A 22,192-nucleotide genomic window follows, 5' to 3' on the forward strand; every position below is an offset into this window, starting at 1 on the left:
ATCAAGAGGAAGAAGGAAGCATACGTAAGGTTGAGGGTTGAGGAAGCAAGGATCTGGCACGGCTCTAGAGGGTTACAAGGTAGCCAGGAAGGAACTCAAAAATGGTCTGAGGAGAGCTAGAAGGGGGCATGAAAAAGCTCTGGCAGGAAGGATTAGGGAAAACCCCAAGGCGTTCTACACTTATGTGAGAAATAAGAGGATGATCAGAGTGAGATAAGGGTCGATCAGGCATAGTGGAGGGAACTTGAGCCTAGAGTCTGAGGAAGTAGGGGAGACCCAAAATGAATATTTTGCTTCAGTATTCACTAGAGAGAGGGATCTTGTTGTTCATGAGAACAGTGTGAACCAGGTTAATAGACTCAAACAGGTTGATATTAAGAAGGAGGATGTGCTGGAAATTTTGAAAAGCATCAGGATAGATCAGTCCCCTGGGCCTGATGGGATATACCCAAGGTTACTATGGGAAGCGAGGGAGGAGATTGCTGCGCCGTTGGTGATGATCTTTGTGTCCTCGCTCTCCACTGGAGTAGTACCGGATGATTGGAGGGGGGCGAATGTTGTTCCCCTGTTCAAGAAAGGGAATAGGGAAATCCTTGGGAATTGCAGACCCATCAGTCTTACGTCTGTGGTGAGCGAAATATTGGAAAGGATTCTGAGAGATAGGATTTATGATTATTTAGAAAAACATAGTTTGATTAAAGATAGTCAGCATGGCTTTGTGAGGGACAGGTCATGCCTCACAAGCCTTATTGAATTCTTTGAGGATGTGACGAGACACACTGATGAAGGTCGGGCAGTGGATGTGGTGGATATGGATTTCAGGAAGGCATTTGATAAGGTTCCCCATGGTAGGCTCATTCAGAAAGTCAGAAGGCATGGGATACAGGGAAATTTGGCTGTCTGGATACAGAATTGGCTGCCCAAAAGAAGACAGTGGTAGTGAATGGAAAGTATTCCGCCTGGAGATTGGTAACCAGTTGTGTCCTGCAAGGATCTGTTCTGGGACCTCTGCTCTTTATGGTTTTTATAAATGACTTGGATGAGGAAGTGGAAGTATGGGTTAGTAAGTTTGCCGATGGTACGAAGATTGGTGGAGTTGTAGATTGTGTTGAGGGCTGTTGCAGGTTACAACAGGACACTGACAGGATGCAGAGCTGGGCTGAGAAGTAGCAGATGGAATTCAACCTAGATAAATGTGAAGTGATTCATTTTGGAAGGTCGAATTTGAATGCTGAATACAGGGTTAAAGGCAGGATTCTTAGAAATGTGGAGGAACAGAGGGATCTTGAGGTCCACGTACATAGATCCCTCAAAGTTGCCACCCATGTTGATAGGGTTGTTAAGAAGGCGTATGGAGTGTTGGCTTTCATTAACAGGGGGATTGAGTTTAACAGCTGAGAGGTTTTGCGGCAGCTTTATAAAACCCTAGTTAGACCACACTTGAATCATTGTGCCCAGTTCTGGATCGCCTCATTATAGGAAGGATGTGGATGCTTGGGAGAGGGTACAGAGGAGATTTACCAGGATGCTGCCTGGACTGGTGGGGTTGTCTCATGAAGAAAGATTGAGGGAGCTTGCGCTTTCTCACTGGAGCGAAGAAGGAAGTGAGGTGACTTGATAGAGGTGTATAGGGGAGATGTCAGAGGTAGGTTCTTTACACAGAGAGTGGTGGGTGTGTGGAATTCACTGCCAGCAGAGGTGGTGTAGTCAGAGTCATTAGGGACTTTTAAGCGAGTCTTGGACAGGCACATGGACAGCAGTAAAGTGAAGGGGTGTAGGTTAGATTGATCTTAGATTAGGATAAATGGTCGGCAGAACATCATGGGCCGAAGTATGCTGTACTCTTCTATGTTATATGTTCTGTAAGTGTGAGCGGCATTCCGGGGTCCCGGCCAACCACACGCACATGTTCAGGTCCTATCCCAAACCTGTGAGCTTTTGGGGTTCCTTCTTTAGCACTATGTTGGAGATTTTATTTTTTGAATTGGAGCCCTGTCCTCTGGTTACTGTCGGACTGCCGGGGCTGAAGACAGGAGCGGAGGGGAATGTTCTCGCCTTCCCCACGTTGATTGCCTGGAGGCAGGTTCTGCTGGGGTCCCCGACCCTACCCAGCACCGCGGCCTGGTGAGGGGACCTGATGGAGTTCCTGCATCTGGTGAAGGTCAAGTACACCGTGAGGGGATCAGTTGAGGGATTCGACCAGAAGTGGTGGCCTTTCCTTGCCTATTTTCAGGAATTAATCACTGTCAGTTACTAGAAGGAGAGGAGGGTTGGAAAGGGGGAAGAGGGGATTGGGTCCATGGGTTTGAGCTACATTTATTATTTTTTTCCATGTTGTATTGGTGGTTTTGTAAAAAAAAACTTTTTTGATGCGTTATTTGGTAAATTTGAAAACATTTAATAAAAACATCTTTAAAACCTCCTCCACTCATCACTCCTCCACCAGTCATTCCTCCACTACCCAATCCTGAACTGTGAAATAATACTTCCACTACCCACTCCCTCAGCATTGATCATCTGACAGTGCAGTTCTCCTTCAGTATTGACCCTCTGACAGTGCGGCACTCCCTCAGTATTGACCCTCTGACAGGGCAGCATTCCCTCAGTACTGACCCTCTGACAGTGCAGCACTCCCTCAGTACTGACCCTCTGACAGTGCAGCACTCCCTCAGTACTGACCCTCTGACAGTGCAGCACTCCCTCAGTACTGCCCCTCTGACAGTACAGCACTCCCTCAGTACAGACCCTCTGACAGTGTGACACTCCCTCAGTACTGCCCCTCTGACAGTGCAGCACTCCCTCAGTACTGACCCTCTGACAGTGCAGCACTCACTCAGTATTGACTCTTTGACAATGCAGCACTCCCTCAGTACTGATCCTCTGACAATGCAGCACTCCCTCAGTACTGACCCTCTGAGTGCAGCACACCCTCAGTACTGACCCTCTGACAGTGCAGCACTCCCTCAGAACTGATCCTCTGACAGTGCAGCCCTCCCTCAGTACTGACCCTTTGACAGTGCAGCCCTCCCTCAGTACTGACCCTCTGACAGTGCAGCACTCCCTCAGTACTGACCCTCTGACAGTGCAGCACTCCCTCAGTACTGACCCTCTGACAGTGCAGCGCTCCCTCAGTACTGACCCTCTGACAGTGCAGCACTCCCTCAGTACTGACCCTCTGACAGTGCAGCACTCCCTCAGTACTGACCCTCTGACAGTGCAGCGCTCCCTCAGTACTGACCCTCTGACAGTGCAGCACTCCCTCAGTACTGACCCTCTGACAGTGCAGCACTCCCTCAGTACTGACCCTCTGACAGTGCAGCACTCCCTCAGTACTGACCCTCTGACAGTGCAGCACTCCCTCAGTACTGACCCTCTGACAGTGCAGCACTCACTCAGTATTGACTCTTTGACAATGCAGCACTCCCTCAGTACTGATCCTCTGACAATGCAGCACTCCCTCAGTACTGACCCTCTGAGTGCAGCACTCCCTCAGAACTGATCCTCTGACAGGGCAGCCCTCCCTCAGTACTGACCCTTTGACAGTGCAGCCCTCCCTCAGTACTGACCCTCTGACAGTGCAGCACTCCCTCAGTACTGACCCTCTGACAGTGCAGCACTCCCTCAGTACTGACCCTTTAACAGTGCAGCGCTCCCTCAGTACTGACCCTCTGACAGTGCAGCACTCCCTCAGTACTGACCCTCTGACAGTGCAGCTCTCCCTCAGTACTGACCCTCTGACAGTGCAGCGCTCCCTCAGTACTGACCCTCTGACAGTGCAGCGCTCCCTCAGTACTGACCCTCTGACAGTGCAGCACTCCCTCAGTACTGACCCTCTGACAGTGCAGCACTCCCTCAGTACTGACCCTCTGACAGTGCAGCACCCCCTCAGTACTGACCCTCTGACAGTGCAGCACTCCCTCAGTACTGACCCTCCGACAGTGCAGCACTCACTCAGTACTCAGCCACTGACTGGGCAACATTGCTAATTTTGGATCGTTTGCCTGCAGTGGGCTGGCGACCTCAATGCTGTGTTTCGGAACAGGATCTGTGGCTTTCCTGTTCTGTGTTGCTGGCTGCGATTGAGGTGTTATTCAGAGTAGAGTTCCATCATGCCAGGCTACACCCATTGCCACTCATGGCAGTTCCACTGGCATTGCGAACCGGTGCCCATTCTCCACCCCACCTCATGGCCTCTCTTTCCTCCCTCCCCACCCCTCCCACCAGGAAGCCCTTTCCTTACCTGCATGGACTCCTGTTGTGAGGCAGAAAGTCAGCATAATGAGATGTGACCCTGCCATATGCACCTTCCAAGCCTCCATCCTGGAGAATATGAAGACTACCCGGAGCAAACGCTGGCAGCAGCAGCAGGAGCAACCTTGCCTGGATCTGAGTGACTCCGGTCCACTGCCTGGATGCACTCCTGCCCTGGATCCTCTCTCTGTTAGCAGTCCGGATTGAAGGTCTCCCAGAGTGAGTCTGACACTGTGCAGGGGAGGAGCTGAAACATTGGTCAACAGGTCCAACCAGAATGGTCAGCGTGCGGTGAGTTCACCAGAACAGGGAAGGGGAAGTGGAACTCAGAATGAACTCCACAGGCTGCTTCCCCACCGCAGGTTACATCACAATTAGTGCGGACAAGAGTTTAAACATCTGCCCTTCGTTGGAACTGAGCTGAGAGAATGCAGTTCCGGGAAGACTTCTGCAATCCTGCTGGGGGGGGGGGGGGGGGGGGGGAGAATGCAATGTATCAGCTTTCCTATTCCACCGGCGGGATGCTAACCACGGCCTCCTCCAGTCACCACACCCACACTGGACAAGATGCAGCACGCCTTCCACTATCTTTGGCATTTCACTGGCACCTCCTAATGTCTCTCCTGTTGAATTGCTCCAGCTGCAAAAAAGTACCTCAAAGAAAAACTCGTTCGTTAAAATTCGAGAGTTGCATTTTTAACTGTGGCGTCAAAACCCTCATCCCTATTCTGTCTTTTACAGTTTCTGAATAAACCCGGCTGGATTCTCCGTTCCCCGACTCTGCTGATATCGTGTTCGGCGACGAGAATTTTCTTTGGCGCCGAAATCGGGAGCGGCGCCCGTTTTTCAACTCTCCACCCCCTGAAAATCGGCGTACCCCGAGACCGTGCCCAGTATCCACCGCCTCAGGACATTGGTTGAGGCCCGCTCAGCGATGCCCCGTTGCCGACCGGCTCCCAATTGCGTGGGCTCCGTGCGCTCACACTGTCTAGGATCCGCTGCGGACACCGTCCGGTGCCGCCACAGTCGGGGGAAGGTCGATCGGAGGGCAGGGGGGGGGCTTCATTCGGGACTGGGGGCAATGAGGGCGGGCGGTCCGGGGCGCGTGAGCGGCTGATACGAGGTTCTACTTTGGCAGTCCAGGACCGCGGGCTAAGTCCGCCACGGAGCACAGCACGGCCGCTACAGGCTGCCGTCATGCGCATGCGCATGCACGGCCTCTGACCCGGAAGTGCTGGCGGCCGTATTGGCATTGGAGCTTCGGGATCTATGACAGCTCCTTGCTAGCCACCTGCAGAACAGGGAATCTGTGACCTTTTGACACGACCACAGTTTATACGACGGCATGGGGGCTTAGTCTCCAAAACAGAGAGTCCAGCCCCACTGTTCTACACCTTGGCTACTGAGGCACTCTCAATTACGACACGAAAGTTAGGTCAGTAATCAAAGGCTTTAATAAGCAGTGAAAAATGGCAGCCTCAATGAGAAGTGTGCTCGCAAAATGGAGTCTCATCTTAAGTACTGTTTCCCAGGGGGCGTAGCCAGAGGCGGAGTCCCCCAGGGTTCCAAGCCTCTTAAAGGGGCAATGTATTCCGATCATCACAAGCCTCTTAAAGGGGCAAGGTATTCCGATCATCACAAGCCTCTTAAAGGGGCAATGTCTTCCGATCATCACAAGCCTCTTAAAGGGGCAAGGTATTCCGATCATCACAGCTACAGTGCAGTAGAAGGAAGGTTCTTTTCCCCACCATGGAGATACATCTATGTTTCTGATGTGGCTGAGATATTCAGTTATTCTGAATGGGATATTTATTAGAAAGTTTATTTTTTTTTTTAAATAATTTTTATTGAAAAATGTTGAATTTATACAACAACATCGAACCATAATAAAATACCAACAATAACAATAATGATAGCAATCATAAACATTCGCCCCTCTTCAATGAACAACACAACATATTAACAACAACTTAAATTAACACAATGTTAAGTTACATAACCGTAGAGAAAAAAAAATAGAAACTATAATAAGGAACACCCCCCCCCCCCCCCCCGGGTTGCTGCTCTCCAATTTGACCCTCTCCAATTTTATAAATCCTGCCATGTCACTGATCCAGGTCTCCACACTTGGGGGCCTCGCATCCTTCCACTGCAGCAAGATCCTCCGCCGGGCTACTAAGAAAGTTTATTTTTAACCATGGGAACCCCATTCTTTTAATTTTACACATCTTAAATGGGAAACATGACTTTTACTGACAAAGTTCAAGATAAGAGTCAGGGAGTTAGGTCTATTTTAATTTCTATCATAGAATCCCTACAGTGCAGAGAAGGCCATTCAGCCCATCGGGTCAGCACCGACCCTCTGAAAGAGCACAACTTCGGCCCATTATTCCCATAGCCCCACCTAACATTTGGACACTAAAGGGCAATTTATCATGGCCAACCCACCGAACCTGCACACCTTTGGACTGTGGTAGGAAACCGGAACACCCGGAGGAAACCCACGCAGACACGGGGAGGATGTGCAAACTTCACACAGTCACCGCAGGCTGGGATCGAACCCAGGTACCTGGCACTGGGAGGCAGCAGTGCTAACCACTGTGCCACTGTACTGCCACTAATCACTAATACACAAATTCCATACAAGTACTATATTAAACAGACACATTTGTGTACGCTGTGATTTGCCAAGTATTTGGGTGAAAGTTCTCAGATTTATTTTTAAAGGAATGTTTTTTCTCAGGTTCAGCAGGTCTATGTGTGGGATGTGGCCTATCTGCTAGTCAGGAACAAGTAGTTTACATGGTGACACTCACCTCACTCCAATTGCCCTCACTGCCCCTCCCCTCATCCCCTCTACACAACCCTGCACTCCTCCACCCCTCAATAACCCTGACATCCATCCCTCACTCCTTCATTTCTCTCCCGTCCAACCCTCACTCCCCCACTGTCAATCTCCAACCCTCAATCCTTCACCCACCGGTCACTCCTCATCCTCTGACATACAGCCCTCACTTCTTCATCCCTCACTTCACTCTTTGTTCCTTCACATCCACCTCTCACTCCTCATCCTCTGACCACTCCACACTTTACTCCTCCGTCCCTCAGTCATCCACCCCTCGTTCCTATACTACTCGCACCTCCACACCTCACTGCTAACTCCCCCACTCATCCACCCCCACTCCTCATGCCCTCACTCCACTGTTCCTCACTCATCCTCCACATTTTCTCCCCACTCACTCCTCCACCCCTTACTCCCCAAACTCTCGCATCTCCAGCCCTCACGCTTGCCTGCAGACTCCAGTACCTCCTCAGTCATTTACTTTGACCATCTGACAAATTATATTGAATAAGCGCATTTACTTCAGCGGCTTTTCCCCGGCGGCTTTTCAAAAATGCCGGTTATGATTCCGGGCACCTCATTGGCGGGCCGCATAAAAACCTTTGCCGGGCCGCATGCGGCCCGTGGGCCGTAGTTTGCCCATCCCTGCCCTAAACTCTTTTAAAAAGTACCTGGGTCTGCACCTTAAATGCTGTAAAACAGTGATTTTCAAATCCAGGGTCATGACTTGCCAATGGGTCGGGTGTGGATGTCAGGAGGGTCGCGGAGCCATTTTTCGCGGCGTTCCCATTCGCGGGAAATCACGCCCAATGGCCGCAAACAGCTTTTAAAAATGCCGGCCGCAACCAGCTTCCAGAATGCCAGCAGTCTGGTGCATGCATACCGCCCCCCCCAGCAGTGCACGGGCCCCGAGCCCAGAGGGGTAGACCGCCTCCTCCTGATGTCAGCACGTTGACCCAGTCATTCCACCAATTCTGCCAGGAGGCTAGTGGAATGCAGGCCGCTGTGGTAGCCCAGAGGCACGGGGATAAAATAAGACCAGTGGGATATTACTCCACCCAAATGGATGCGGTAGCCACAGGCATGTACCGATGTGTGCAGGCTATGGCGTGCGTTTCGTGGGCAATAAATGCATCAGAACCCATCGCCCTAATGAGTAAGATAATCCCCCATAGCCCTCACACTGTTGTTCAGCTCTTAGAGGCTGGAAGACTGAAGGGTGTCTCGGATAGTAGGTGCTCAAAGTGGGAAGCTAATATTGTACCTGGGGACAGACATGCGAAAATTTGTAAAGATATGAGGGGAAATCCCGCAATGGGGTTAACAATACAAGGAACGGAGCATGAATGTGTTGTGGAAGTAGAGGATGACATTAGTGGAGCAACGTATATGTGGATGGAGCAAGAAAGTACATAGGAGGAGAATCCCGTACGGCATGGGCTGTAGGGGATAGTGAAGGTGAGTTGATTGCAGGAGAACAGATCCCCAGGAACCACTCAGCACAAATAGTTGAATTTTAAAAAATAAGAAGTTTTTATTGGGTTTTGCACATGAAATTATTACAAATATACGCACAGAAAAACAAAACACAAAAGAAGCAGAAAACACTTTCCAGCAAAAGGAGTGTTGCCCACCCACCCCACCATTCTTCCCTTCACTTTTTAAAAACAAAACAGGGTGGTGGTGACTCCCGGATGTTGCCCCTAATGCTATTTACATTTATCCGTATGGTTGGATCAGTACCGGCCCGTCATTCCTTCTTCCCGTTTCTTCTTACTTTTTCTCGCCTTGCGGGGGTTGTTATGGCCGCTGTCTTCCCCTGTGCTCTCCCCCCCAGTTTGTCTTCTCTCCTCCCTTCTCGCTCCCCGCTATTGTTCTCCTCCCTGCCCTCCTTCCTCCCTGCCCTCCCTCCCTGCCCTTCCTCCCTGCCCTCTTCCCTCCCTGCCCTTCCTCCCTGCCCTCCTCCCTCCCTGCCCTTCCTCCCTGCCCGCTTCCCTCCCTGCCCTCCCTCCCTGCCCTCCCTCCCTGCCCTCTTCCCTCCCTGCCCTTCTCCCTCCCTGCCCTCCTCCCTCCCTGCCCTTCCTCCCTGCCCTCCTCCCTCCCTGCCCTCCTCACTCCCTGCCCTCCTTCCTCCCTGCCCTCCTCCCTCCCTGCCCTTCCTCCCTGGCCTCCCTCCCTGCCCTCCCTCCCTGCCCTTCCTTCCTGCCCTCCCTCCCTACCCTACTCCCTCCCCCCTCCTCCCTCCCTGCCCTCCCTCCCTGCCCTCCTTCCCCCCTGCCCTCCCTCCCTGCCCTCCTTCCTCCCTGCCCTCCTCCCTCCCTGCCCTCCCTCCCTGCCCTCCTCCCTCCCTGCCCTCCTCCCTCCCTGCCCTCCCTCCCTGCCCTACTCCCTCCCTGCCCTACTCGCTCCCTCCCCTCCCTCCCTGCCCTCCTCCCTCCCTGCCCTCCCTCCCTGCCCTACTCCCTCCCTGCCCTACTCCCTCCCTGCCCCCCCTCCCTGCCCTACTCCCTCCCTGCCCTCCTTCCTCCCTGCCCTACTCCCTCCCTGCCCTTCCTCCCCTCCTTCCTCCCTGCCCTCCCTCCCTGCCCTCCCTCCCTGTCCTACTCCCTCCCCCCTCCTCCCTCCCTGCCCTCCTCCCTCCCTGCCCTCCTCCCTCCCTCCCTGCCCTACTCCCTCCCTGCCCTACTCCCTCCCTGCCCTCCTCCCTACCCTCCTCCCTCCCTGCCCTTCCTCCCTGCCCTCCTCCCTCCCTGCCCTCCTCACTCCCTGCCCTCCTTCCTCCCTGCCCTGCTCCCTCCCTGCCCTTCCTCCCTGGCCTCCCTCCCTGCCCTCCCTCCCTGCCCTTCCTTCCTGCCCTCCCTCCCTACCCTACTCCCTCCCCCCTCCTCCCTCCCTGCCCTCCTTCCCCCCTGCCCTCCCTCCCTGCCCTCCTTCCTCCCTGCCCTCCTCCCTCCCTGCCCTCCCTCCCTGCCCTCCTCCCTCCCTGCCCTCCTTCCCTGCCCTACTCCCTCCCTGCCCTACTCGCTCCCTGCCCTCCCTCCCTGCCCTCCTCCCTCCCTGCCCTTCCTCCCTGCCCTACTCCCTCCCTGCCCTACTCCCTCCCTGCCCCCCCTCCCTGCCCTACTCCCTCCCTGCCCTCCTTCCTCCCTGCCCTACTCCCTCCCTGCCCTTCCTCCCCTCCTTCCTCCCTGCCCTCCCTCCCTGCCCTCCCTCCCTACCCTACTCCCTCCCCCCTCCTCCCTCCCTGCCCTCCTCCCTCCCTGCCCTCCTCCCTCCCTCCCTGCTCTACTCCCTCCCTGCCCTACTCCCTCCCTGCCCTCCTCCCTACCCTCCTCCCTCCCTGCCCTCCTCCCCCCTGGCCTCCCTCCCTGCCCTTCACCCTCCCTACCCTCCTCCCTCCCTGCCCTCCTCCCTCCCTGGCCTCCCTCCCTGCCCTCCTCCCTCCCTGCCCTCCTTCCTCCCTGCCCTCCTTCCTCCCTGCCCTCCTCCCTACCCTCCTCCCTCCCTGCCCTCCTTCCTCCCTGCCCTCCCTCCCTGCCCTCCCTCCCTGCCCTCCCTCCCTGCCCTCCTTCATCCCTGCCCTCCTCCCTCCCTGCCCTCCTCCCTCCCTGCCCTCACTCCCTGCCCTCCTCCCTGCCCTCCTCCCTCCCTGCCCTTCTCTCTCCCTGCCCTCCTCCCTCCCTGCCCTTCTCTCTCCCTGCCCTCCTCCCTCCTGCCCTCCTCCCCCGCCCTCCTCCCTCCCTGCCCTCCCCCGCCCTCCTCCCTCCCTGCCCTACTCCCTCCCTGCCCTCCTCCCTCCCTGCCCTCCTCCCTACCTCCCTGCCCTCCTCCATCCCTGCCCTCCTCCCTCCCTGCCCTTCTCCCTCCCTGCCCTCCCTCCCTGTCCTCCTCCCTCCCTACCCTCCCTCCCTGCCCTCCTGCCTCCCTGCCCTCCCTACCTCCCTGCCGTCCTCCATCCCTGCCCTCCTCCCTCCCTGCCCTCCTCCATCCCTGCCCTCCTCCCTCCCTGCCCTCCTCCTTCCCTGTCCTCCCCTTCCCCTCCCACCCAACCCTCCCTTGCTTCCCTCTCTTCTATCTTATCTTGGCTATTTGTCCCTCGCTCATGGCTGCTTATTTATTTATGTGTTGGCCACAAACAGGGCCCGGAACAGCCGGGTGAATGGCTCCCATGTTTTGCGGAAGCCGTCTTCTGACCCTCGGATGGCGAATTTGATTTTCTCCATTTGGAGAGATTCCGAGAGGTCGGACAGCCAGTCTGCAGCTCTGGGCGGTGCTGCTGACTGCCAGCCAAACAGGATTCTCTGGCGGGCGATCAGGGAGGCAAAGGCAAGGGCATCCGCCCTCCTCCCCAGGAATAGATCTGGCTGGTCTGAAACCCCGAAGACCGCCACTATCGGGCATGGCTCCACCCTCATCCCCACCACTTTGGACATAGCCTCGAAGAAGGCTGTCCAGTACCCTGCAAGTCTGGGGCAAGACCAGAATATGTGGGCGTGGTTGGCCAGGCCTCCTTGTCATCGAGCACATCTGTCCTCCACCTCCGGGAAGAACCTACTCATAAGAGTTCTTGTTAAGTGGGCTCTATGTACCACTTTTAGTTGCGTAAGGTTGAGTCTTGCGCACGTGGAGGTGGAGTTGACCCTATGCAGTGCTTCGCTCCACAGTCCCCACCCTATTTCAAACCCCAAGCCTTCCTCCCATTTCCTCCTCATCACGTTCAGTTTGGTGTCGGCCCTCTCTATCAGTTGTTCGTACATTTGGATTTGGATTTGGATTTGTTTATTGTCACGTGTACCGAGGTACAGTGAAAAGTATTTTTCTGCAAGCAGCTCAACAGATCATTCAGTACATGGGAAGAAAAGGGAATTAAACAGAATTCAAGAAAATACATGAGAATACATAATAGGGCAACACAATATACACAATGTACTACATAAGCATTGGCATCGGATGAAGCAGACACGGGTTGTAGTGTTAATGAGGTCAGTCCATAAGAGGGTCATTTAGGAGTCTGGTGACAGTGGGGAAGAAGCTGTTTTTGAGTCTGTTCGTCCGTGTTCTCAGACTTCTGTATCTCCTGCCCGATGGAAGGAGTTGGAAAAGTGAGGGATCCTTGATAATGCTGCCTGCTTTCCCCCGGCAGCGGGAGGTGTAGATGCAATCAATGGATGGGAGGCAGGTTCGTGTGATGGACTGGGCGGTATTCATGACTCTCTGAAGTTCCTTGCGGTCCTGGGCCGAGCAGTTGCCATACCAGGCTGTGATGCAGCCCGATAGGATGCTCTCTATAGTGCATCTGTAAAAGTTGGTAAGGGTTAATGTGGACATGCCGAATTTCCTTAGTTTCCTGAGGAAGTATAGGCGCTGTTGTGCTTTCTTGGTGATAGCGTCGACATGAGTGGACCAGGATAGATTTTTGGTGATGTGCACCCCTAGGAATTTGAAACTGCTAACCATCTCCACCTCAGCTCCGTTGATGCTGACAGGGGTGTGCACAGTACTTTGCTTCCTGAAGTCGATGACCAGCTCTTTAGTTTTGCTGGCATTGAGGGAGAGATTGTTGTCGCTGCACCACTCCACTAGGTTCTCTATCTCCCTCCTGTATTTGGACTCGTCGTTATTCGAGATCCGGCCCACTATGGTCGTATCATCAGCAAACTTGTAGATGGAGTTGGAACCAAGTTTTGCCATGCAGTCGTGTGTGTACAGGGAGTAGAGTAGGGGGCTAACCGTTCGCTACCGTTCCTTCTGCAAGAATGTCTGTGTCCAGTAGCTCTTCTAATAGTATCTGTCGCAGTGGTTGCGGGTATGTCCTTGTCCCCTTCCGTAGGAAGTTTTTCAACTGCAGGTACCTGAGTTTGTTGCCCTTTGCTAGCTGGCATCTTTCCGTCAGTTCATCCACTGTTCTAATCTTACCATCAGTGTATAGGTCCCTGATTATTAATGTCCCCATCCCTGTCAACTCCATCTCCACGTGTGCAAGGCTCAATGTCGCCACTTTTAATGAGTGCAGGCGTGAACCTATGGCTGTTGCAGATGGGAGCTATGTCAGCCATTTTGGTCAGTCCGTATTGATGTCATAGCTGGTTCCAGGTCTGGAGGGTGGCTACCACCACTCGGCTGCTGGAGTGTATTTTGGGTGGGGATGGGAGTGCCGCCATGGCGAGGGTCTGGAGTGAGGCCTCCTTTCACGAGGCCTCCTCCGTGTGCACCCACTCGGCTTCTGGCTCCTTTATCCATCCCATCACGCTTTCTGCCATCGCCGGTAGCATTGTAGGTTTGGGAGGGCTAGCCCTCCCTGGATTTTTTTTTCTGTCGAACCTTCTTTTGGATCCTAGCATTCTCTCTCTCTCTCTCTCTCTCTCTCTCTCTCTCTCTCCCCCCCCCCCCCCCCCCCCCCATACAAACACCATGATTAATTTGTCCAGTGGTTTAAAAAAAAGGCCTTGGGGTTTATAGATCGGGATGGATCTAAGTAGGAAGAGGTACCTGGGCAGCACGTTCATTTTGATCGTCTGTACTCTCCCCGCCAGGGAGAGTGGGAGTGTACTCCATCTCTGCAGGTCCTTTTTGACTTCCTCTGGCAGACTGGAGACTGGTCAGGTTCCATTTGTGGATCCCTTTCCAGTCATGAGCGATTTGGATCCCCAGATAGCAGAATTTGTGTCGGGCTTGTTTGAACGGCAGTCCCCCCAGTGCTGCCCCTCCCCCTTGCGGGTTCACCGGGGAAATATTGTCTTTTGCTCATGTTGAGTTTATAGCCTGAGAAGGCACTGAACTCTTTCAGGAACGTGATGATTCCTTCCATGCTGCCTTGTGAGATGTTGAGGAGCAGGTCATCCGCAAAGAACGAGACACTGAGCTCTCTGCCTCCTCTTTGAATCCCCCTCCAGTTCTTTGCTGTTCTGAGAGCGATCGCTAGTGGTTCGATCGCGAGGGCAAACAGCAGCGGGTACAGCGGGCATCCCTGCCTGGTGCCCCTGTGTAGCTGGAAGTTGTTTGTCCGTACGTTCACCCTGGGAGCGTTGTACAGGAGCTTTACCCAGAAGGTGAACCCTGTTCCAAGCCCGAACCGCTCCAGTACCTGTCCCTGCCTGGTGCCCCTGTGTAGCTGGAAGTACTGGGAGCTGGTGTTATTTGTCCGTACGTTCACCCTGGGAGCATTGTACAGGAGCTTTACCCAGAAGCTGAACCCTGTTCCAAGCCCGAACCGCTCCAGTACCTGTATGAGGTACTTAAACTCGACTCTGTTGAAGGCCTTTTCTGCGTCCAATCACTTCAGGGGTTCTCTCCCCGGATGGGCTCATGATCACATTTAGCAGGCGCCTGATGTTCAATGTTAGTTGTCTACCTTTGACAAAGCCCGTTTGATCCTCTGCAACCACCTCTGGAACGCAGTTCTCCAGCCTTTTGGCTCGGATCTTGGCCAGTGTTTTGCCGTCTACGCTTAGTGAGATGGGTCTGTATGAACAGCATTCAGTCAGGTCTTTGTCTTTCTTCGGTATTAGTGAGATTGAGGCTTGTGCTCTTGAGATTGAGGGCACATACAGCTTTAGAATTTAATCAAGGACTTGATCCTGGCCGCCCGACAGCCCTTAGAAGCAGCCGTTATTAGGCCCATTGGAAAATTGGGAATCATGCACAGCAAGGTAATAGTTGGGCTGATCAGGCTGCGAGAGGCCTATTAAAGCAGGAACGGGTGGGGATGCAGACTCCAGGAATAGCAGACGTGAAGGCCACAAACAATGGCAATATTGATGGAAGACAGTTGCAAGAACAAGCACTAATGGAGGAAAAAGAGAGGTGGAAAAATAACGGGGAAAGATAGGCCATAACGGAATGTGCAGGAATATACCCCCGAGACCGTGCAACAATCCCTGTTAGACAGATACCATGGACAATATGATCAAACTATTAAAGAAATGTTGATGGTGGAAGGGAATGGATAGGGATGTGGCCAAATTCTGCCAGCGATGCATACAGTGCGCCCTGGTGGAACCAAGCTGTTACTGCAAGATAAATGGGAAGTCAGCCCCCGGCCCAAGGGACCATGGGAAAATTTGCAGCTAGATTTTACTGGGCCTTTGCCTCGGGTACAGGGTAAAACATACTGTTTGATTGTAGATCAATTCATCCGGTGGGTGGAAGCATTCCTGTGTAAGGACGCCACCGCTAGCACCGTGGCTTTCATATTGGCTAATGAAATCATACCAAGGTGGGTGGTGCCACTTCAACTGGATTCTGACCAAGTGGCCCATTTCACGGGGAAAGTCCTGAGGGAGCCTTGTGGGGCTTTTGGAATCCAGCAAAGATTCCACATCCCACAACATCCTCAAAGCTTGGGAATGGGAGAGCGGATGAACCAATCCTTGAAAATAGCCTCGCCAAAGCTATATTGCAGGAAGGGAAAAATTGGTACGGGCCCTGCCGGCAATATTGTTGCGTCAAAGAGCCACCCCCGCTAGGGGAACGGGTCTAACCCCTTTTGAGTTAATGAGGAAGAGCAATGCGACTCCCGGAGGACATGATCACTGGAGGGGCGGAACTCGAGATGAGCAAAGGCACTGTACTCCAATGCATGCCAGATCTGGTGAACCGCCTGCATACCCTTAAGGGTCAGGTAATTGCACAGGAACAGCATCGAGATTGGAGCAAACTGACTGGAAAGGATACCCCCAAACTACCAACACCAGGGGATAGGGTAATGGTCAAACGCATGACAGATAAAAAGGGACGAGGGGTTTGACGGGAGGGACCCTGTGCAGTAATCATTGCTGGACAAATATGTGCCTAAATAGACGAGAAACCCAGTCTGCAGTGGCTGCACTGGACGCAGTTGAAATCATACCCTCATGAGTCCTCCCATAGTCACAAGGATTGAGAGAACTCTCCGGTGGGTCGGCGACCCCAAGGAGTGGGGGTAGCCATGACATTGCCAGCTGCGGCACTTGTAATAGGAATTATCTGGATTTGTAGATGGGCCACCAGGGAAACAACCACCGACATCGACCTCCTCACCATGGACACGGAAGGAGCCGTACATCGCTGACAAAAAAAAAACAATGATCGCATGTATACCAGTGTCAAACGGGTGCGTCGGAATGCTGTAAATGTTATGAGAGATGTAAGGGGAAGGAGTGGTAAAGGTTTTTATTATGACGGGACTCAGGATGTATGCACAAACAGGACTCTCTATGTCCCTGCAGGGCTGCTTATACTAATTACCTGCAATTCCAAAATACCTGGGCCCTATATCAGTTGGGAAACCAGGATTAAGGGAATTACAGGTGATACGGAAAGTTGGGACGCAGGACCTTTGCCCCCAGGCAAGATGACATTGTTTTTTAAAATGACCAATCAGAAAATGTTAAATGCCCTCGATGACCCAAATCGCCCTGTTGTGAAATATAAAGTTATAGTGGACCGTCTGGAGATTCACTGTATAGATCCCTCCCAGGCACCTTACTGTACTAAAGGTCATGAGATGATATGTGATAGATTAACAGTTTTGTATCAGGCAGCACAGGAGCCCGAGAATCGGGTGGGATATTGCAGGAAGCAAGGGCCCCACTGGATAAGGGTAGGGACAAGGCAGAAACCTCCAACCATCACTGTGACACCGGCGAGCTCCGGCTCGGTTACAACCATGAGCCCAAGGACAAACCCCAGACCCGAATGTGACAAGCATCTCACTAACCACACTATGGGACATGGTTAGTTCTGACCCCCACTGACGAATTAGTAATGATAGTATCTCGATATGAACATGTGAATGCTATGGTTAATCTCGCCAGCCTACATTTACCAGCCTATTGCTGTGATCAGGGATTGTTTGTAGCCCTGGAGAATGGGATTTTGGAGGGGAGTGGATTGAAAACACGGAAGCGACAACAGAGAGACATAGTGGAACTAGCAGTTGGATGATATGGGGCAGGAGTTTCACTGTCAACACCTTTGACATTGCAGAAATAAGTGAAGAGATTGAGGTCATGAAATAGCAAATGAGAGCTGTAGTTAAAGACATATAGCCGGAATGGCTACAAATCTTAGTCAGCGAGTCAATCAGGTAGTGGGGAAGGAACTTAAACAGTTGCAGCCATATCAGACAACAATTCATGAGATAATCGATAGGGTGCTATCGTGAAGGAAATGTACCAAGTACAGGCATGTAATACATAGAACATAGAACATAGAACAGTACAGCACAGACAGGCCCTTCGGCCCTCAATGTTGTGCCGAGCCATGATCACCCTACTCAAACCCACGTATCCACCCTATACCCGTAACCCAACAACCTTACTTTTATTAGGACACTACGGGCAATTTACCATGGCCAATCCACCTAACCCGCACATCTTTGGACTGTGGGAGGAAACCGGAGCACCCGGAGGAAACCCACGCACACAGGGGGAGGACGTGCAGACTCCACACAGACAGTGGCCCAGCCGGGAATCGAACCTGGGACCCTGGAGCTGTGAAGCATTGATGCTAACCACCATGCTACCCTGCTGCCCAAATAATACATATGCAACACACTTATAACAAAGCCTTCAGGCCAATCTACTCCAGCTGGATGCACACCGAGTACCTCATTGGGTGAGCAATGATCAATTGAAGGCTTGGATAAAAACGGCCCACCAGGCTCCTGAACGCCCCAGTCACATTCCTTTTACTAATGATAATCACACCCTCCTAGTGGGATGATGTTGTATATTCCCAGGACAAGGCAGAACAGTACTCATGAACTTCTTCAGATGAACAATCTGGGGCATTATGGGAACGGGGTGTTAGTTAAACGCAAGGATGCCCCTGAACATGCAATCCAGAAGGCAGGTAGGATATACTCCATCAACCTCCGGGTATGCAAAGGAGGGGGAAATAACTGGTCGTGCCCAGAGAAAGCCATTAGTACGGAAGATTACTGCGGGTACACTACATACGAGAACTGTACATTAGTGGTCAAAGTAAACAACCAGATTGTGTTTAATAGTGCTCAGTACTTGAATAATTATGACGTTGTATAGCAACAATATCAAGGGAGGCATTGTGTGTGAATTGCCTGGGCACAATGTGGTTCTAACCAATTTATCTGAGTCTATTACCATTGGCCATCCTGAGCTGACTCCATACATGGATGAGTCCATCGTGGACGCAGATAACCTCGAGCGAACTGACGATGACCAACGGATTCATCGATATGTCCAGAAAGGACTTCCACGTATCCGGGCCGACTGGGAAGGATTTAAGAAGGAGGCGATGAAGATGGACCAGCTCTGGAACAAGGAGCAGGAGCTGATTAACACTCGCAGCAAGAAAGCTGAGAACTGTTTAATTCACAGAACCTTTTCTCTAAAATATGGATTTGGGGGACAGAACCTTTTCTCTAAAATATGGAATTGGGGACTGAATACCAATATCCATCCATTGATAGGTATTATATTGCACATTGTTGTAATTCGGCAGCTGTTTATACTGCTCCTCTTTTTTATTATACTCTGTTGCTTCAGACGACGAATTGGGGAATGATGGACAGACAGTTGCCCCCTCGATAAAGAGAAACTGACCATTCTACACTTCGGTCTGAATCCAACAAATTCAGCATGTCTATTTAATGGCCTATTCTTGGGATAGCCAAGAGTCAAAAGGGGGGAAGGGGACTGAAGGGGTGTCCTGAGATGAGACCCCTTAAAACTGGATAGCTAGGATAACACTAGAATAGTTCTACATGTTAGTTTATTGAGGATTGAGATTAATCATCAAAAGTATACTCAGTAACATTATTAACCATTAAACCTGTATTTTTAGGACATAGCAGTAATAAGCATTCAAACTCTTGCTGCAAGCAGTGGCCACAATGCATGATGGGATTTAAGCTAGCTAACTTGCCCATGTTTTTGAGACAAACAGGATTAGACAGTAGTGTGGTCATCAATAACACAGTCAGCTCGGTAAACACTTATTATCAGTGCCCCCAACATCCTGTCTTAGACAATCCATGGTGTAAAGAGGAACCAACTTTGGCATCCTGCCCCGAGATGAAAATGAGGTGGGCAGCAACTGGCTGCGATAACTAAGATGGGAATGTCAGAAAAACAACTTTATAATGGATACAGTATCCTAGTAAACAACAGGTGGCAGGATGGGGTTAAATCATGAGCTGATCACAGTCGTCTTGTTGCTTCAAGTAAATTTCACTGGTCAATATAAAATTGACAGCTCCAAGGATTGGATCAAGTCCAACTGGGGAGGGCTATTAATTTTTGGAAAACTGTATAATTGGCCTGTCTGTACCAGTGTAAAGCAGAGTGATCTGGCATTTATACAGTCCAAAGATGTGCAGGTTAGGTGGATTGGCCATGATAAATTGCCCTTAGTGTCCAAAATTGCCCTTAGTGTTGGGTGGGGTTACTAGATTATGGGGATAAGGTGGCGGTGTTGACCTTGGGTAGGGTGCTCCTTCCAAGAGCCGGTGCAGACTCGATGGGCCGAATGGCCTCCGTCTGCACTGTAAATTCCATGAAAGATAAGGCATCAGTAAACATTATGAGAGGGCCTCTCACTGTCCAGGAGATGATCACGCAGCCCCATCAAGTTTAAATTACTAATTTCATTGGACCCAGATACAATGTATATAATCAACAGCCATTATAATGGGATTGTGTCCAGCCAGGCTGGGCTGAGTAACTATAAAACTGGAGGATTGTCTTTGTTTTGTGGAAAAGGCCATGGAGAGTCCAGTGACTTGCTCCCTCCTGTGTTAAATCAATAAACCGTTGACGATTGGAGCAGACCCGAGTGTCAAGTGATTCTTTCGGACTCATTTGTGTCATCAGTAAGATATCTTTTATTTGTATTGCACATATTACAAAACAGAGAGGGAAGAACAGGAATAGAGGACAGATAATATGAGTTACAAATTAAAGAAAACTGTACAGTATTGGGATAAAACACACTAATCACAGTCAGATTCCTGAATATATTGAGGCTGAAGCCCTCTTCAAGCATTAACCGAGTATTATCCCTCCTAAATATTTACCCATTCGGAGCATCACCCTGCACTGAACATTAGTCCCGCTTTGAGCTTTCATCACCAAAGCATTCCTGTCTTAAGCTTCTTCCCCCCCCCCCACCCCCCCCCCCCCCCCCAAGCTATCCCACCACTAGAATTAACACAATTTGGATAAACTTACAGCATCTATTGACAATCATCTCGCTGCCAGGAGTTCTGATTGCTGGATCAGTGGGTGTATAGGCCCCCCCCGAGCAGGGTTACTCAGTACCAATGTCCCACTTGGTCTTTGATCCTCCAGTTGCAGCATAAAGCCTGAGACCTGACCAGTTGACGCCCTGCATTTGTGGGGATGTTACGGAGCCTCGAATAGGCGCAGCTGAGTTCCCCATGTCGCTCTGAGGTGACTGTCGAGACCCCCCCACCCGTCACCCACTTTTAAGGGCAAAGGGGAGATAGCCGCCCCACACCTTGCAGTGAGCCAGCCAGGAGAGCCAGTGATCGGGCCAGCCACTAATTCAGATGTCAAGCGGCCATGACAGACCGACAAGATTACTGAAAAGGATCACTGATCCACTGGATCGCGAGTGGCCCAGGGCATTGGGGAAGGTGAAATGGTGACTGCCGCCCATTGGGCAGGTCAGGAGATGGCGAAGATTGTCCAATGAGAAATGCTCAGTAGGAGTAGATCAGGACTGACAACAGCAGAGCAGAGGTCAGTCCAAGAGCGGAAAGTGACCTTTCAAACAGATCAGCACCCGCCTCAAATCAGCAAGAGATTAAAATTATTCAGAGAGAAATTCAGGTAGGATGCATCACAGCGACAGAGTGCCATCACGCCATTTCCACCGTCGCCTGGTCCCTGGGTAGACCCATCTCCGGATGCTGAACCAGTGGTTGCTGCACATTCTCAGCACTGCTGTTCGAACTGGAGGTGCTTCCGGACATTAAAGGATCGCCAGCTTCCGCTTCTATGTTTGCCTTGTGCTCCGAGGGCACTGACTTGCCGATTTCAGAACCTGACGAATAGAAGACAAGAAGGTGTCAGCAAACACAGCCGACAGAGAATCACTCTCATTGTGTTTGGGTTAAGGCCAGGACACAGTGCACCGGGCACTGGAGGTTACAGCAGTCACGGTCCCTTCCTGTCAGTGTGAGGAGAACCGCGACCTGCAGCCTGTGCCGTGTGACTCCGGTGTGAATTCGGTCACATTGGCCTGTCGGAGTTGGGTGTCGGGCCAGTCTACCTGCTGGGGCTGCCCTTTCCGCCAAGTTGCACCCCTCCCCTCCCCCCGATAACTCAAACACCAGAAACGGCGGACCGCTCATAAAAATAGCTGGGCTGAAAACTCTCCCGCCTTCTCCCGTTCCACCACAACAGAGATTTCAGGAGAAGGCCAATCGATATGGATAAAGCGGGTATTGGCCGAGCAGGAGAGGAAGGGGAGACTGCAGAATTACTCAGCGCTGGGGACAATGTTAATGTCATTGCTACGAGTAAACACGGGGCAATGACTCCATTCTCCTCTGATCCTGTCCCCACTAATTGTCCGTCCACTGACTCCCCTCAACAACTGTAACTCGTCCCCCCCCACCCTCCCATTTGTCAGGCCCCCTCCACCACCCCACCTCTCCCTCTAGTTGTCCACCCCACCTTCCTTTCCCTCAACCACACCTCCACTCACATTTCCCTCCCCTCCATCTCATCACCCCTCACCTACCTTCATTTCCCCTTCCCTCGCATTCTCTCCCAACACTCAGAGGTGGCACGGTGGCACAGTGGTTAGCACTGCTGCCTGTCAGCAGCAAGGACCCGGGTTCAATTCTGGCCTCGGGTCACTGTCTGTGTGGAGTTTACCCTTTCTCCCCGTGTCTGCGGGAGTTTCCCCCAGGTGCTCTGGTTTCCTCCCACAGTCCAAAGATATGCAGGTTAGGTGGTCTGGCCATTACAAAGCCCCTTAGTGTCCAAAGGTTACGTGGGGTTATGGTGAATAGGGCGGAGGAGCGGGCCCAGGTAGGTTGTTCTTTTAGAGACTCGACGCTCTGAATGGCCTCCTTCTGCACTGTAGGATTATATGGATTCTATGACA

The 22,192-nt window shown here is 52.0% G+C and overlaps 1 protein-coding gene across 1 annotated transcript in view; it reads right to left on the bottom strand.

Annotated features, from left to right (window-relative positions):
• Positions 1–22,192, bottom strand: part of LOC119975565 — an 82,882-nt gene that overhangs the window by 38,770 nt on the left and 21,920 nt on the right. The window contains exons 7-8 of the mRNA XM_038815353.1: positions 20,939–21,121; positions 4,241–4,531 (exon numbers count right to left, since the gene is read on the bottom strand). Of these exons, the coding sequence (XP_038671281.1) occupies positions 4,241–4,531; positions 20,939–21,121 (474 nt within the window). The remainder of the gene's footprint in view (positions 1–4,240; positions 4,532–20,938; positions 21,122–22,192) is intronic.

The sequence above is a fragment of the Scyliorhinus canicula genome, chromosome 13 (genome assembly GCF_902713615.1).
Source record: "Scyliorhinus canicula chromosome 13, sScyCan1.1, whole genome shotgun sequence".
NCBI classification, from domain to species: domain Eukaryota; kingdom Metazoa; phylum Chordata; class Chondrichthyes; order Carcharhiniformes; family Scyliorhinidae; genus Scyliorhinus; species Scyliorhinus canicula.